General features: G+C 38.8%; 1 protein-coding gene across 4 annotated transcripts in view; it reads right to left on the bottom strand.

Annotated features, from left to right (window-relative positions):
- bbx (BBX high mobility group box domain containing) overlaps positions 1 to 17661 on the bottom strand; it is a 36916-nt gene extending 19255 nt beyond the window's left edge. For 3 of the 4 annotated variants that reach the window (XM_061961908.2, XM_061961910.2, XM_061961912.2), the window contains exons 1-5: positions 17501 to 17661; positions 7837 to 8012; positions 7462 to 7716; positions 2829 to 3030; positions 2684 to 2751 (exon numbers count right to left, since the gene is read on the bottom strand). In XM_061961908.2, the coding sequence (XP_061817892.2) occupies positions 2684 to 2751; positions 2829 to 3030; positions 7462 to 7716; positions 7837 to 7998 (687 nt within the window). In that variant the 5' untranslated portion in view covers positions 7999 to 8012; positions 17501 to 17661. The remainder of the gene's footprint in view (positions 1 to 2683; positions 2752 to 2828; positions 3031 to 7461; positions 7717 to 7836; positions 8013 to 17500) is intronic. The other variant, XM_061961909.2, reaches the window with a different exon arrangement.
- Between the last annotated feature and the right edge of the window lie 1623 nt (positions 17662 to 19284).

Here is a 19284-nt window from a genome sequence, read left to right as displayed (position 1 = left end):
ATGTCAACGTAGTAGATTTATGCATAAAATAAAATGGAACAAACAACATATATAGAAACACACATTTTTACAATGGAGTTCAGGGTGTGTATCGTGCATTCAACCAACTGCAAATGCTGCATGGAACTCAAACTACTTAGAAAGGATACCAGCGCTATGGAAAACATCCTGCATAGTGCTCCCATCGGGCTTGAATGACTTCAGACCGGTTGCCCTGACGTCTCATGTCATGAAGGTCCTTGAGAGACTTGTGCTGGCTCAGCTGAGACCCCTGGTGGCTCCTTCCCTGGACCCTCTACAGTTTGCGTATCAGCCACATGTAGGGGTGGATGATGCTGTTATCTACCTGCTGCATCGTGCTTACTCTCACCTGGATGGTGGAAGGGGCACTGTGAGGATCATGTTCTTTGATTTCTCCAGTGCCTTTAACACAATTCAGCCAATTCTGATGAGTGACAAGTTGCTCAGGATGGGTGTCAGTTCATCCATTGTCTCCTGGATCACTGATTACTTGTCTGATAGGCCCTAGTTTGTGCGACTGGGCAGCTCCCTGTCGGATACTGTGGTCAGTGGTGTAGGTGCTCCACAGGGGACTGTCCTGTTTCCTTTTCTGTTCACCCTGTACACCTCAGACTTTCAGTATAGTTCCAGGCCCTGCTACCTGCAGAAATACTCTGATGACTTTGCTGTGGTTGGGTGTATTGGAGAAAGACAAGAATTGGAGTACACTGATCGCTGACTTTGTGGAGTGGTCTAATGCGAACCATCTGCCCCTTAATGTGGTCATCGACTTCAAGAAGAAAATGACCCCTGTGGAGTCCATCAACATCCAGAGCCAGGAGGTGGCAGTAGTGGGGCAGTACAAGTACCTGGGAGTCCACTTGAACAGCAGACTGGACTAGAAGGAAAACAGCAAAGCTGTATACAAAAAGGGCATGAGCAGAATCTTTTTCCTGAGGAAGCTTAGGTCCTTTAATGTGTGCAGCAAGCTGTTGAAGATTTTTTTTCAGTCTGTTGTGGCCCTGTACATTGCAGTGGTTTGTTGAGGGGTAGCACCAGCAAAAGGGACTTAAACCGAATTGACAAACTGATCCGGAAAGCCGGCCAAACTATTGGCACGCAGTTGGAGGCGTTTGTGTCAGTGGGGGACTTGAGGACACTGGACAAACTGCTCGCCATCATGGACAATCCTGCCCACTCACTCCACCAGACAATTGAGGGACAGCGGAGCTCATACTCCAACAGACTCCTTCAGCTTCGTTCCCACAGTGGTCGATTCAAGAACTTCTTCATTCCGCACTCCTTCCAGCTGTATAATCACTCGCCATACAGCAATAGACAATGTCTGTCTATTACCTGACCGCTTCTATGTTAGCTACCTCTCTTTTTTTTATAATGTATATTTTCTGCTGGATCTACTCTCTATTTTATGCTGCCCTTTTTTTTGCTGCAGCTTTTACAATACTGTAAAATTGTACATGGTAATTGGGATTTGTTATATATTGTATGTATTATATAAAAATATAATATATCAGTATATATTATATGCTGTATATATAATATGTAAATATTAAATATATGTTATATTTGATATTGCTACTATGGTACATTTCTAGTCTACTTTATACCTTTTGTTTTCGCCCTCTTTTTGTGCTCTTGTGTGCATTATCCTTTCCATCCTTACCCTTTCCATCTTTTGTAACTGAGCTACTGTGTGGAACAATTTCCCTTGTGGATCAATAAAGTTTGTCTAAGTCTAACTAAAAAGACGATGGTCAAGTTGACTTCAGTCTTTGCATCTTACCATTTCGTTATTTTATCCGTTGAGCGGATACTTTACAATGAAAGAAGGTATCGTGCTTTGATACCGCAACCGTCTGCCTTCAGCCACAACAGGAGCAGCTGATAGCTTGCACCTGCGTTGATTGGAGTAGTGGCAGCCAATCCATAGGGCGCTTAAAGTCAGCTGACACTTCATCTTTAAACACCGATGACATTATTGGCAGTATTGCGACATCCAGTGGACACATTTAGAACAGCAGTTTCTTTCATTAAAAAAAATGCAGCTCATTTTTATAATTATCAAATTGATCTTTCGGGCCGCGGGTAGGATTAAACCTGTTCGCGGGCCGTTTGACACCCCTGGTCAAGACCTATCTTCAAGGCACCTCTTTGAATCCTCTCCTTTTTGACAGTTACATTTATTTTGTTCGTAATGTTATTTATGTAACTAAAGTGTGTTGTAGATTGTTTATTTTGGATTCAGTCAGTAGTCATTCAACTTTAGTTATACTAGTAGTGTTCCTGAAGGTCCTCTTTTAGGTCCAGTCTTTGTCATAAGTTTAAAAAAAAAACATGTGAGAGGCTCACATTTTTGCAGCAAATCTTTAAAAACACTAGAGTGCTGTCATAAAAATGATTTTTGACTATCTTTTTTGCAGAAGGTCCTTAAAACAGCAGAGCGCTCCTGTAACTTTGTCAAAATAAATAGACCAAAATAAAAAGTATATTGTAGAGGACGCTGGTTCTCTGGAATATACAAAATAAGACTAATATTCTGGTCCTTAGCTTTATGGAAATGTGGCCCCGAAAAGCCTGGATAACGTATAAAGTTGGATAACTTTGGCATGCCCTCTATAAAGCTCTTTAAAATAAAAAATGGTGACTTTTAACAACAGCTTACCTCTCTGTTTGTAAGGGCATGTTCTCCAGCTAACAGCAGCATGCTGAGGCCTCCCATTTTAGTAGGATCTGATAATGACAAATCGCATTAGCAAAACATGCCTCATTCTATACACACCCACAAAACAAATGTGGTTTGTACCTACCAGCCATGGCAAAGTTCAGCTGTGGGACATCAGTTTTGGGCATGTTTTTGGCAGTGAGTGAGTCCTTGGATGTGTTTGATGTGCAGGACCACACTTTTTTGCGGGAAGTGCAAACTGTTTGACATGAAGAACTCTTAACTGGTTTCCTGGTGGTAGGACACCATTTATAGTCTGGATTTGCCTTCATGAAGGCCTCTTTGTACTGAAATTACAAAAAGTATGTTTGGATAACTTTAAACATAGAGTGATTGCCAAAAAAAGTAATACAAAACCTCCCCGAAATAAGCATGAAGATATACTGTATATAAATAGTGTATTTTGAATAATGATTTGTGCATACAATTCTTTTGCATTGCAAACATTACAAAAGTTGGATGTATAACTAGGGATGTCCCAGTCAGCAATTATGGCCTCCAATTCCAATCCGATTTTTTGGCCTCATATCCGATCCAATTTCAAGTCCCAAATCGATACTTCCATCCATCCATTTTTCTACCGCTTATCACTTTCGGGGTCGCGGAGGGTGCTGGAGCCTCAGCTGCATTCGGGCGGAAGGCGGGGTACACCCTGGACAAGTCGCCTATCATTCACAATCCCTTTGTGAGACGAGAACACATATGTTTTTCCTCTTTTTTATGCATTCTAACTCGTAAAGTTACCAACTCATACTAGACGAGTAACAATGTAGCTAATGAGAGTCATCTATAGAGCCCTCCAAAATCACCGACATTAATCCATTTACATATGATGACCTTCATATTAACCAGGTCTGAGCAACATTGTTATTGTAACAGCTAACCCAGAAAAACGGCACCTTGATCACAGAAAGGTTACTAGCTCATGCAGCCATTGACATCTGAGCCGGTGAGCTGCTGCGCACCTCTAGATTGCTGACAGTTTGTGTTAGATTATAAATCATAACTCTCTTCACCATTGGGGGATAAATAAAAGTATATCCTATCCTATCCTATAGTATAAGGTTGTTGTGGCCATAGGTCGAGAAGTTGGGTCAACTTTGAAATTCAATTTAGACCCCGACATTGCGAGAAAGACGCTCGCTTGCGGCCACCTTTTTTTTTTTTAATCATTATTTTTAACGTCTGGGGTGAGGATTATGATTAATTAATCATCTCGTCGGGGGACACAAGCTCAGTGCTGAAAAATCCCATCAGTCTGCATCCCACGGAAATAAGTCATTGTACATTGTTTGTTTTATTATGTTTGGAGTTATTGTTTCTTGTTTAACACTTAGCCATAGTGCTACTTGCTGGATCTGCTTGTTACTCACTTCTAAAACTTGCAGCTCATCATTGTATTTCAAGCCCCAAAAAATAAGGTCCTGGATCATCAATTGTCCCAAAGTACTCTTGTTTGACCTTAATGAAGTCTGCCATGAATAGTAGTTGATGTTGTTGACAAAATAGCGAACGTTGTGCGTCTGAAATCAATCTTTAAAGTACATAACTATTAAATGTTATTATAAATGTGCCTGTTACTCTATCACATATATACTTACAGCGTGTACATTGATGGAGATTGTCTACAGCGCTTTATAGGCAGAACATACTGAATCCTGCATTGTTGCTATTGCTAGTGTTTATTTACGAGTTAGAATGCATAAAAAAGAAAGACATGAGTTCTTGTTTCACAAAGAGATTGTGAATGATATACACATAAGTGGAGTTCCCCTTTAAATGGTCAGCTTCCCTTTAATATTTTTCAAAAGTAGTAACATCACACATCCATATCCCATATACAGTACAGTCTCAAAGATGGGGAACAGAAATCACATTATCAATGACAGAGATGGGCTGGTTGTCAGAAGCAACAGTTTTTGACAACCTTTTCAGTGATCCGCTTAACCTTTTTGCTGGCTTTTGGATATTTGTCCTTCCTGAGTTTGTTGCTTTGCTGTGGCAGCCTTTTTGTCAGTGGCCTGGCTAAACACTTACTTTGTTTCATGTTAGGTCCTCAGATAATTACAAGTAAATAAATGTTTGGTATTAAATGCAGCTACCACTTGTCATTTTGTAGACATTGCAAGTGGCTATAAGACTATCTGAAAAAATAAAAGTGTCTCAACTCTTTCACCAAAGACAAATGTACTTTATGTTTTCTTTACCATAAACAGGTTTTAAGTGCAAACTTGTATATTGCTCAGTTTAAATTTGAACTGTAAATAGGACTTTCTCAAGTCTCAAAAATGCCATTTTGAAATAAGAAAAGACTTGCAAGTGAAAGTGTACTTCTGCTGCAAAATTCCATAACTGCAAATTGCTATAAGGTATTGTTTCTTCAAGTGCAAAAAAATAATACCTTGGGGTGTGACGATATTGGGTTCATAAGACCAGAAAATATTTTTAACATTAACTTTAAGCAGGGGCGCTGTTTAAGGTGGTAGAATTGGGACAATTTCGAGGGCCCCTGCCTCGCAGGTGTTGAGTGTGCGAGGTATGGTCTTGACAGCGCCCCTGCTTTAAGAAAACTATTATGACAAGGTATATGACTGGACAAGGAAACATTTTTCAATGTGTTTGTGTCACAACACTATGCAGGTGCACTCTGAAGTCTTTTAAAAACCTTTGCACTTGTTTCCACAAAAAAACAGAAATTAAAAATTTTATAATATAGAGTGAATATATGTAAATACTCTATGTCTATTTTGAAGATCTTTGCGTGGTCTTCTCCATCTCTGATAACGCAGCTGTTAAGTGTATCACCGATTCGGCTGTACCGTCATATTTCTGGGTTGCTGCAGTGGGGAAGCAATGCAGTGTGTCCGGGGTGTCTTTTTGTCACGTCTTGGAATCCATGATTGGAATATGGCATGCGTTGGCCGTGTACCTCAAATTAAGGAGAGCGGCTGCTGGCTCGGTGAACTTCGATGCTAAATATGTTTGTTTTCTAGCACTGTTTGTTTCACTTCATGTGCAGTTCCAATCATTTGTGTGCGGCCAGACAGATACTGTATGCTTCTATTTAAACTAACAAAAAAACAACTTCTGACTGTGTTCTCTCCGCGAGACAGCTTTTCTCTAAACAAGAAATACAGTCGTGGTCAAAAGTTTACATACACTTGCAAAGAACATAATGTCATGGTTGTCTTGAGTTTCCAATAATTTCTACAACTCGTATTTTTTTGTGATTTGGAGCACATACTTGTTGGTCACAAAAAACATTCATGAAGTTTGGTTCTTTTATGAATTTATTATGAGTCTACTGAAAATGTGACCAAATCTGCTGGGTCAAAAGTATACATACAGCAATGTTAATATTTGGTTACATGTGCCTTGGAAAGTTTCACTGCAATATGGCGGCAAAACAGGCTCAGGGCACAATACCATTGTGACCAAACAGCTCAATTTTTGTTTCATCTGACCACAGAACTTTGCTCCACAGGATCTTATATTTGTCCATATGATGTCAGATGAAACTAAAATTGAGCTGTTTGGCCACAATACCCAGCAATATGTTTGGAGGAGAAATGGTGAAGCCTTTAATCCCAGGAACACCATACTACCGTCAAGCATGGTGGTAGTACTATTATGCTCTGGGCCTGTTTTGCTGCCAATGGAACTGGTGCTTTACAGAGAGTAAATGGGACAATGAAAAAGGAGGATTACCTCCAAATTCTTCAGGACAACCTAAAATCATCAGCCCGGAGGTTGGGTCTTGGGTGCAGTTGGGTGTTCCAACAGGACAATGACCCCAAACACACGTCAAAAGTGGTAAAGGAATGGCTAAATCAGGCTAGAATTAAGGTTTTAGAATGGCCTCCCCAAAGTCCTGACTTAAACATGTGGACAATGCTGAAGAAACAAGTCCATGTCAGAAAACCAACACATTTACCTGAATTGCACCAATTTTGTCAAGAGGATTGTAGCTGAGATAGGCTCCAGCTCCCCCCGCGACCCCGAAGGGAATAAGCGGTAGAAAATGGATGGATGGATGGAGTGGTCAAAAATTCAACCAGAAGCTTGTGGATGGCTACCAAAAGCGCCTTATTGCAGTGAAACTTGCCAAGGGACATGTAACCAAATATTAACATTGCTGTATGAATACTTTTGACCCAGCAGATTTGGTCACATTTTCAGTAGACCCATAATAAATTCATAAAAAAACCAAACTATACTTTTTTGTTACAAACAAGAATGTGCTCCAATCACTCTATCACAAAAAAATAAGAATTGTAGAAATTATTGGAAACTCAAGACAGCCATGACATTATGTTCTATACAAGTGTATCTTCATGTTCTCGCAAGATCTCGAGACACGACTAATAGCAGTAAATATTGTCGCTATTTTATCTCAGACACTTTTTTTGTTAGCGCGGTCACACAGGATATAACGCACAGAGATTTTATTGTGAAGGCCAGAAGTGTGCTTTATTTTTTTTTTCATTACTGCATCTTCATGGCTTCTACAAAATCAGGCGGTAATGGTAGTAAGTTACTCAGTTTCTTATGTTTTGTACCGGTCGGCTTATTGTTGGACACTTACGCAGCAACTAGCATGTGATACTGCTGCATCACGCACTAGATCGGCTGGCTCATCAGTCAATCTCTGAATGTACTGTACAGTAGTTGCAGTCATATTGCTTCATATATAGAAAATGGCCAACCAGTTAGCTTACCTCTTTAGCCATATCAGTGTATTTCTGCTTCTCTGTGGGTTCCAACACGGCCCACCAGTCAGCCAGGATCTTGGTGGCCCCACGATTGTCCAAACGAGGGTGCTCGTGTCGCACAAGGGAACGATGGCGTTTACAGAAGAGAAGAAAAGCATTCATTGGCCTGCGAGCCCGCTGCTCATTTGAATCTTCTTCTTCCTCTGGTGTGTCTCCACATTGGGCTTGGGACATCATATCCTGGTCACACAGCAGTGCCTGCTGAACATACAGCAGTGAAGACATACTTTCTGAACTGAGACATGTTGTCAATCACTTCCTTTTGATAAAGATTGTTTAGTAAATAGAAATACTGTAGATCAGTCTGAGAAAACAAATCACCTTCTTCAGATCCTCTTCATCCTCTTCTTCTTCCTCCTCCTCAGAGAAATCCAGTGCCTTTTTAGAGAGCAGTGGATGCCACTGCAGGCACTTCCGTTTGGGTCGCTTTCCAGTGACCTCCCGTACAACAGGTGGCTCCTTACACCTTCCTTCACCCTTCATTGTATTTCCCGCACCTAATAACAACAGATGTGTACACAAAAAGACCATGCACATAAAAAAACTGTAAAAATGACAACATGTACACTATAGAGACAGGTTTAGCCAGAAACACTTTTTAAATCAATTAACTATTCAATCAGGAGTTAGACTACACAACTTGTTCCCTTTATTATTAATTATCTTCTTATGCAATGAGGTGGCGACTTGTCCAGAGTGTACACCGCCTTCCGCCCGGATGCAGCTGAGATAGGCTCCAGCGCCCCCCGCGACCCCGAAAGGGACAAGCGGTAGAAAATGGATGGATGGATGGATGAATGAAAATCTTATAAATATTTGTTTCTGGATAGACACTCAGAAGTCTTGAAGAGAACATTTGTATCAATTGCTTGGAAGAATGTCAAGTGTATAGATGAGACCAAAATTTACATCTTTGGCATTAACTCAATCGTTTAAAAGCAGATACATGCTGAATATCACACACAAATCAAATGCATACTGACAAATATGGAGGTGAAAACATTTGGGTTTGGGGTTGTTCCTCTACTAAGTAACTGCATTCTGTCAAATGATCAGACCTTCAAGTATTTAGACAGTATCTGTGATATATATACAGTATATACATATTCAGATTCAGATTCAGAAATACTTTATTAATCCCTGAGGGGAAATTAGATTTCACATCATTGGCAGTACGTCAAAAGTGGTAAAGAAATGGCTAAATCAGGCCAGAATTAAGGTTTTAGAATGGCCTTCCCAAAGTCCTGACTTAAATGTGTGGACAATGTTGAAGAAACAAGTCCATGTCAGAAAACCAACAAATTTAGCTGAACTGCACCAATTTTGTCAAGAGGAGTGGTCAAAAATTCAACCAGAAGCTTGCCAGAAGCTTGTGGATGGCTACCAAAAGTGCCTTATTGCAGTGAAACTTGCCAAGGGACATGTAACCGAAAATTAACATTGCTGTATGTATACTTTTGACAAAGCAGATTTGGTCACATATTCAGTTGACCCATAATAAACTCATAAAAGAACCAAACTTCATGAATGTTTTTGTGACAAACAAGTATGTGCTCCAATCACTCTATCACAAAAAAAATAAGAGTTGTAGAAATTATTGGAAACTCAAGACAGCCATGACATTATGTTCTTTACAAGTGTATGTACACTTTTGACCACAACTGTACATACATGCATGCATACATACATATATGGTTACATACATACATATGTATACATATATACATACATATATGCATACATACATACGTATACCTATATACATACATACATATGTATACATATAAACATACATACATATATGCATACATACATATGTATACATACATACATACATATATGCATACATACATGCATACATATATGCATACATACATATGTATACATATACACATACATACATATGTATACATATATACATACAAACCCCCTTTCCATATGAGTTGGGAAATTGTGTTAGATGTAAATATAAACGGAATACAATGATTTGCAAATCCTTTTCAACCCATATTCAATTGAATGCACTACAAAGATAAATAAATTATAAATGGGTTATACTTGTATAGCGCTTTTCTACATTCAAGGTACTCATAGCGCTTTGACACTATTTCCACATTCACCCATTCACACACACATTCACACACTGATGGCGGGAGCTGCCATGCAAGGCGCTAACCAGCACCCATCAGGAACAAGGGTGAAGTGTCTTGCCCAAGAACACAACGGACTTGACTAGGATGGTAGAAGATGGGGATTGAACCCCAGTAACCAGCAACCCTCCGATTGCTGGCACGGCCACTCTACCAACTTCGCGACGCCAAGATATTTGATGTTCAAACTCATAAACTTTTTTTTTTTGCAAATAATAATTAACTTAGAATTTCATAGCTGCAACACATGCCAAAGTAGTTCGGAAAGGGCATGTTCACCACTGTGTTATATGGCCTTTCCTTTTAACAACACTCAGTAAACATTTGGGAACTGAGGAGACACATTTTTTAAGCTTCTCAGGTGGAATTCTTTCCCATTCTTGCTTGATGTACAGCTTGAGTTGTTCAACAGTCCGGGGGTCTCTGTTGTGGTATTTTAGGCTTCATTATGCGCCACACATTTTCAATGGGAGACAGGGCTGGACTACAGGCAGGCCAGTCTAGCACCCGCACTCTTTTACTATGAAGCCACGTTGATGTAACACGTGGCTTTTGCATTGTCTTGCTGAAATAAGCAGGGGCGTCCATGGTAACGTTGCTTGGATGGCAACATATGTTGCTCTAAAACCTGTATGTACCTTTCAGCATTAATGGCGCCTTCACAGATGTGTAAGTTACCCATGTCTTGGGCACTAATACACCCCCATACCATCACAGATGCTGGCTTTTCAACTTTGCGCCTATAACAATCCGGATGGTTATTTTCCTCTTTGGTCCGGAGGAGACGACGTCCAGTTTCCAAAAACAATTTGAAATGTGGACTCGTCAGACTACAGAACACTTTTCCACTTTGTATCAGTACATCCTAGATGAGCTCAGGCCCAACAAAGCCGACGGCGTTTCTGGGTGTTGTTGATAAACGGTTTTTGCCTTGCATAGGAGAGTTTTAACTTGCACTTACAGATGTAGCGACCAACTGTAGTAACTGACAGTGGGTTTCTGAAGTGTTCCTGAGCTCATGTGGTGATATCCTTTACACACTGATGTCGCTTGTTGATGCAGTACAGCCTGAAGGATCGAAGGTCACGGGCTTAGCTGCTTACGTGCAGTGATTTCTCCAGATTCTCTGAACCCTTTGATGATATTACGGACCGTAGATGGTGAAATCCCTAAATTCTTTGCAATAGCTGGTTGAGAAAGTTTTTTCTTAAACTGTTCAACAATTTGCATTTGTTGACAAAGTGGTGACACTCGCCCCATCCTTGTTTTTGAATGACTGAGCATTTCATGGAATCTACTTTTATACCCAATCATGGCACCCACCTGTTCCCAATTTGCCTGTTCACTTGTGGGATGTTCCAAATAAGTGTTTGATGAGCATTCCTCAACTTTATCAGTATTTATTGCCACTTTTCTCAACTTCTTTGTCACGTGTTGCTGGCATCAAATTCTAAAGTTAATGATTATTTGCAAAAAAAAAAAAAAAAGTTTATCAGTTTGAACATCAAACATGTTGTCTTTGTAGCATATTCAACTGAATATGGGTTGAAAATGATTTGTAAATCATTGTATTCCGTTTATATTTACATCTAACACAATTTCCCAACTCATATGGAAACGGGGTTTGTACATGCATACATATTAGGGCTGGGCGATATGGCCTTTTATTAATATCTCAATACTTTATATGTAGAAAGGTTTTGTTAAGAAACCGTTCTGAGCCTTATCTTATTTAGTTTTTATTTTATATATGATGACTATATTAACCCTGGCAATGGACCCTGTGTGTGTGTGTATGTTATGCCATTGTTTACAAATTTGGTAAATAAATAACCAAAAAATTTATATTTTGTTGTTTTCTTACTGTACCAAAAATGAACCGAACCGTGACCTCTAAACCGAGGTACGAACCGAAATTCTTGTGTACTGTTATACCCCTAATATGTATACATACATGCATATATACATACATACATACATACATACATGCATGCATACATACATGCATGCATACATACATGCATACATACATGCATGCATACATACATGCATACATACATGCATACATGCATGCATACATACAGTCGTGGTCAAAAGTTTACATACACTTGTAGAGAACATAACGTCATGGCTGTCTTTAGTTTCCAATAATTTCTACAACTCTTATTTTTTTGGTTAAAATTTGCTTACCTGTCCCATGGCAAGTTTCACTGCAATAAGGCGCTTTAGGTAGCCATCCACAAGCTTCTGGTTGAATTTTTGACCACTCCTCTTGACACCACAGTACTGGATGGCTACCAAAAGCGCCTTATTGCAGTGAAACTTGCCAAGGGACATGTAACCAAATGTTATTAACATTGCTGTATGTATACTTTTGACCCAGCAGATTTGGTCACATTTTCAGTAGATCCAATTCATAAAATAACCAAACTTCATGAATGTTTTTTGTGACCAACAAGTATGTGCTCCAATCACTCTATCACAAAAAAATAAGAGTTGTAGAAATTATTACAAACTCAAGACAGCCATGACATTATGTTCTTTACAAGTGTATGTAAACTTTTGACCACGATTGTACATGAATACAAAGTGTCTGCATAATCTCTGCAGACACTTTGTGTTCTTTTTGTTTGTGGAGAAATACATTTAAAAAATCCTAGCATAATCAATAAATTTGTTTAAAATTTTTAACACATTTTTTGCAGTACCTCAAATTCGAACTGCACTTTAATGTATTTTCATTCAATATAAGATACATAATTTGAGTTTTAAAAGCTACACAATATGGGTCAGCACTTGCAAAAGCACAGGTGAGTAGCACTGATGTATACAAGTAATTAAAGAATACAAATATTAATTCACCATTTGAAAGTGTTGTTTAGTAAATGTTAACTTGAAATAAAAGTATCATAGTATTCACTACACCAGTGGTTCTTAACCTTGTTGGAGGTACCGAACCCCACCAGTTTCATATGCACATTCACCGAACCCTTCTTTAGTGAAAAATAAAATTATTTTTTATTTTTTCAAATTCAAGACAAAGTTATGTTTTTTTTACTAGTGCACAAAATGAACCGTGCATGAACATAACCTTGTTCAAAGAACAAAACCAACACAGTGCATGAACTCACAACAAATTACACACTTGCAAATCAGATGGAAAATTAGAGGGAACATTGTTTGGGGGTATCCATAATACTTAGACTTAGACTTCCTTTTTATTCTCATTCAAATGTTAACTTTACAGTACAGATACGCCGATAGGGAGAAATTTTTATTTACACAATTGATTGATTGATTGAAATAAACTTTTATTAGTAGATTGCACAGTACAGTACATATTCCGTACAATTGACCGCTAAATGGTAACACCCGAATACGTTTTTCAACTTGTTTAATTAAGTCGGGGTCCACATTAATCAATTCATGAGTCTGGTGTGTCTTGACCGCTGCGGCGGAGGCTCTGCCGATCCCCTGAGGCCGACTCACCGAACCCCTAGGGTTCGATCGGACCCAGGTTAAGAACCACTGCACTACACCAATGATACTGTGTTTGATGCAGAATGTTTGTGTTGACAAGCAAAAAAAAAAAAAAAAAATAACAGAGGAAAAAAGTTGTTCTCTATAACCCCACAAAACGCACCAAAAAAAAAAAAGCAAAAACAATGGGTTTAAAACCAGGTATGGACCGTAGCGTAGGTTACCTGTACATTTGCACCTGTAGTGAAAAAAAATTGTGATATTAACCCAGATCGGATCATATGAAAAAAATTAGATTGATTTTTTTTTGCTATATCGACCAGCCCTAGCTGCATGTGTACCGGTACTATGGGAAAATTTATAATTTCCAGTTTATTTAATACAATTTTCATAGACAACTTAGAGAATGTGTCAATGTTTGCCTCCATTAACTAATAGCATAACAATAGTACTTCCAGGTGAAACTATTTAAAGGGGAACTGCTCTTTTTTTGGAATTCAAACGGGAATATATCAACATCCTAACAGTCGGCATCCCAGACATTGTACAGTAAGTGATGTTTAATTATGTTTTTTGGCTCTCATGATGTCTGCAGTGAGTAGTAATCAATGTTGTTCCATCCATCCATTTTCAACTGCTTGTCCCTCTCGAAGTTGTTGAATGAAAAAGTGAACGTTGTGATGCATTTGTGAAATTGATATGGCGCTGTATGCTTAAATTGAGCAAAATACATACATATTACATGTATTATGAATGTGCCTGTTACTACATTATATGTATACTTACAGTGTGTTAAAACATTGATGAGTTTGGATGTTTTTTAAAGCGCTTTATAGGCAGAATATATAGGTGACGCCCCAAAAGGCTCCATTGTAAGCAGACTTTTGCTGGTACTTATTGAATAGTTAGAGTGCATAAGAAAAGGAAAAATGTGTGCTTGTCTTCAGGATTGTGAATGATAGGCAAAATTGCAAAAAAAAAAAGAAAGTGCATTACCCTTTTATATACCACGGTCGTTTTGGTCAATAAAATACAGATCGTATTATTCCTGAGACCGTGAGATCCTTATTTGTATACACCTCTCTTTTAAAAAAAATAAAAAAAATTATCCCAAACAAAATTTAATTAAGAAAAAGACAACATTTCACAATACATGCATTATCCTGAAACTGTGTGTTGTTTATCAAAGTAGTAATAGACAAAATGGTATCGTAAAAAATAACAGAAAGAATGTTTAAGTTTGTCCAATAGAAAGTTTAATGATTAAGTATACATGAGTTTAAACTGGGTGCATTATGGGGTAAAGAAGCTTTTTATTGAGCGTTGCTTTAAAGGTCCGTTTAGTTGGCACCTTGCGAAATCAATAATGTTCCGTAAATGCAGTATCTTTACAATGTCCACATTGTGGGTCTTCCAGGCCCGTGATAGCCTCACTAACTTTTGGTGTTGATTCAATCACATCATCTTCGTTGTCATTCTTCTAAGCCTTTTGCACTGTGTGACTGCAGCTGGGCCCTGATTATCCCGGCCCAGTGATGTCTACGACGATGTCCCTAATGGAAACGGGCAAAAAATCCCGGGTCCACGGCTCGAACGCTTTATATAGAACGTCACGTTATATAGGACGGCACTATATCCAACTTTGAGTGTATAGAAATTGCATTACTTTCATCATTAAGATGATACTGCCAGAGCCTATCCTTTTGGACCATGCAGTAATGATAACCTAAGGCTGGGCGATATATGGATATGCGCGATATATCGCGGGTTTGTCTCTGTGCAATATAGAAAATGACTATATCGTGATATCGGAGTATACGTTCTCACGCAGTTGCTTTTAGCTGCTGTCCTTACACGACAGGCTCTTCCCACTCATTCTTGTGTCTCCTTCTCAGACAGCAAGCGCACATTCTTACATACGTCACATACTGTCACGACATACGTCACATATGTATACGCCCTCGCATGAGAGGTAGCAGCATGGCTAACATTAGCTGTGATGCTAGCGGTAATACGAGAGAAAGAAGGTGCGAATCTGGTAACAAATGAAGGAATAATTAATTCCCCCAAAAAACAGCAGGGGGTCCATCGTCTGGTGGTGGTTTGGCTTCAAGTGGGAATATGTCGAACAGACAACCGTAATTTGTCAAGTGTGGGGCGAAAGCGTTGCTATTAAAGTAGCATTACTGCTAATATGACCAACAGCATCTCTGTCTGGACTGGAGCCTGCAATGCCTCAGACTGGAAGTCTCTCCAGAGAGTGGGGAGGACGGCGGAAAAGATCATCAGGACTCCTCTTCTTCCTATCCAGGAGATCGCAAAAAGCCGCTGCCTGACCAGGGCTCAGAAAATCTGCAAAGACTCCTCCCACCCCCTCCAAGGACTGTTTTCACTGCTGGACTCTAGAAAGAGGTTCCGCAGCCTCCGAAGCAGAACCTCCAGGTTCTGTAACAGCTTCTTCCCTCAGGCCGTAAGACTCTTGAACGCATCATAATTAAATTAAATTATCCCCTCAACTCCCCCCAAAATGGATTAACTCGCTGGAATAAAAAAGACAATACAACATACATCCACAAACGTGGACGCATGTGAAAAAGTGCAATATATTTATCTGTACAGTAATCTATTTATTTATTTATTTATATATATTTATATATATTTATTTATTTTATATATATATTATATATATTATTTATATATATTTATTTATTTATAAATGCACCTTATTTCTTTTTTATCCTGCACTACCATGAGCTTATGTAACGAAATTTCGTTCTTATCTGTGCTGTAAAGTTCAAATTTGAATGACAATAAAAAGGAAGTCGAAGTCGAAGTTGAAATATGTAGCATCGTTTGAAAAGTCACCTGTTAAAGTTAAAGTACCAATGATTGTCACACACACACTAGCTAGAGAATGAAGAGTGCTTACTCCGCATGTCAGTTTCAACATCTCCGTTCGGTGCCACACGTCCACACCATCAAAATGCAGAGGCAAACATTTCCAGATCAACACCGTATGAAAAAAATAGTGATTTTTTTAGTTGTGATTTCCTTCTCTGCATGAAAGTTTTAAAGTAGCATATATTAATGCAGTATGAAGAAGAATGTTTTCATGTAGACACACAGAATCATCATACTGCTGTGATTATATGCATCAAGTGTTCATTCAAGGCTAAGGCAAAATATCGAGATGTATATCGTGTTACGCGATATGGCCTTAAAATATGGCGATATTAAAAAAAAGGCCATATCGCCCAGCCCTATGATAACCCATAAACTGCAAAAGAGTACTGTCAGTCATGACACAGTCACTTTTTCTGCACCGTGGAATAGACTGAATTAGGCTGCACAGCACAAGATCAGACCGGATTCAACATCTGTGGGATATTTTGATAACATTCTGATTTTGCTTCACTTCACTCATTGAGTCTGACCAAAACATAACGTGTAGGCCCAACCCCTGCAACAACTGTGTGAATGTCATTCAGGCAGGTATATTTTAACAGCGTTAGGAGACTTACAGTAACTGAGATCAAAGGTAATATGGTTGGCCCAGTTCATCATCTATATTAGCTTTTCCTGTTCGGTAACATCCCGGGATTTGTGACTTAACGAATCTGCGACATGTTTGCACATACAGTCCTCTTCAGCTTATATGTTTGCTCGCTTCGGCAAGACTGACAAGCTGGATGAGAGTCCATCTTGCTTCGGTTGCGAAGAGGAAAAACCAAGTACAGTAAACTAATATGGACATTTTACACCGTCGAACTCTACGTCGACATGTATCCATCGTCGCGTAAGAACATCGGCGCCGATGAATTAAACCGAGGATATTCTGTAAAAGTGTACACACCGGTGGGCAACATTTGTTTACAAGCGTGTTACTAGGAATAAAGTAGCTAGTTAGCGTGCTAACGCTACAGCCTGCTAACTGGACGTGTCACTGTTTGGAGATCGAATGATAACAAGACGGGATTCTTCAAAAGCAGCGAACAAAACTCACTGTAATGTCCGCACTTACGCGACTGCTGCTTTAACATGTATTGCACATTTGACGTGGAACGCATACAGGAACCCGAGAGAAAAGGTAAGTTATACAATGTCACCAAAAACAGTTGCTGTGCGATGTTTTACAATAGTTTCGGACAGTGGTGGGGAATAGATTAAAACATCACAATGTGGAGCACACAAACGATCACATTCGTTATCGGCGAAAAATCGGGCGGACATCATCTCCATTTTTTTCACGTTGATTAAACTGCGAGGGCGATGATGAATTAGCGACCGTGTTTTAACGGAAAATCAATGGAAGACAATGTTATGGGGTCATGGCCTATTTTAATGTGTTCACTAACCTTTTTTCCTGTTCAAGTACCTCGAGGGCCTCTCATTATTCGTGTCGTCCACCTTTTTAACTTATTGACACAACCTAACAGTTCTTCAGTACGGGCTGTGCTCAACACAACTGCACCGAGTTCCACAGAAATAACCGGAAGTAAGGATATTGCTTACCAAATTAAAATCCACCACACCGCTCGTGACACATCCGGAATCATTTATTCCAGTTGAATAGCCTTCATTGTGTGTAAAAATGTACATACGTATGAATTGGAGTATGAATAATTTTGATCTTGCGTAAGAAAAAAACAAAATAAATTTCAACCTTTAGCTATACTTGAGAAATATTACAATCATTCCATCTTGGCAAACAAAAAGTTTGAATACATCTAGGGCCTAAATTAATATGTCATTATGAAAGCAAAGGCGTCAGTATAGTGCAGGAGGGAAAATAAGTATTTGATCTCCTGTTCAGTTTGTTAGTTTACCTCCTAAAAACATATGAACAGTCTAAAACAGTGGTTCTTAACCTGAGTTCGATCGAACCCTAGGGGTTCGGTGGAGGTCAAGACACACGCGACTCATCGTGTAAATAAAAACTTCTCCCTATACGGCAACAGCAGAAGTCACACTGATTTGCAGGTGTGTAATTTGTTGTGAGTTTATGAACTGTGTTGGTTTTGTTCTTTGAACAAGGTGATGTTCATGCACGGTTCATTTTGTGCACCAGTAATAAAATATGGTAACACTTTAGTACGGGGAACATATTCACCATTAATTAGTTGCTTATTAACATGCAAATTAGTAACATATTGGCTCTTAACTAGTCATTATTAAGTACTTATTAATGCCTTATTTGGCATGGCCTTATTATAACCCTAACCGTCTAACCCTGACCCTAACCCTAACCCTAACCAAATAACTCTAAATTAAGTCTTTGTTACTTAGAATATGTTCCCCTAGTGTCCAAATAACTCTAAATTAAGTCTTTGTTACTTAGAATATGTTCCCCATACTAAAGTGTTACCAAAAACATATAACTTTGTCTTGAATTTGAAATTTTTTTATTATTTTTTTTCACTAAAGAAGGGTTCGGTGAATGCACATATGAAACTGGTGGGGTTCGGTACCCCCAACAAGGTTAAGAACCACTGGTCTAAAACTTTTATGGTAGGTGTGTTCTAACGTAGAGGGATAGTATGAAATGATAAAAACAGGTTAACAATTAATTTGATTTATTATTTATATACAGTGCAATTGTGTGTATATGTCTACCCAGTGGTGTTATTACTATTTATTACTCATTGCTAGTTTTTTCTATTGTTTTTATTAGTTTTTACCTTTTTGTTTTAAGTGTGTAAAATCTGCACCGCAACCACAGAATTTCCCTATTGTGCAATAAAGAAAGTCCAACCTAACCTATTAGACACACACACACTCACGCACACACGCACATGCACGCGCACACACACATACAAATAGCTTTGCAACAACAGACATGTAAGATGAAAGGAACAAACATGCACATCAAGGAGCATCTGATTACTTGTGATCAAAGACATTAAGGAACTGGACAAAAAACTAAGATCACATCATCTCGACTACAAGGACATTAAAAGGTACAACACACAAGCGATGGATAAATGATTGACTAACACCGCATTACAATAATGATATTGATCAGGACACTTCTTTTTCAGGACCACCTCCAACTACTTTAACTGCACGCAACATAAACTTTAACAATAAATTATTATTTAATTACCTCAACATCGGGTTGTTCAATACAGACGATGTATAC

This window comes from Nerophis lumbriciformis, linkage group LG09 (genome assembly GCF_033978685.3).
Source record: "Nerophis lumbriciformis linkage group LG09, RoL_Nlum_v2.1, whole genome shotgun sequence".
Lineage (NCBI taxonomy): Eukaryota > Metazoa > Chordata > Actinopteri > Syngnathiformes > Syngnathidae > Nerophis > Nerophis lumbriciformis.
Note: the sequence above shows the minus strand (reverse complement) of the source record. Positions and strands in the feature narration are given on the sequence as shown.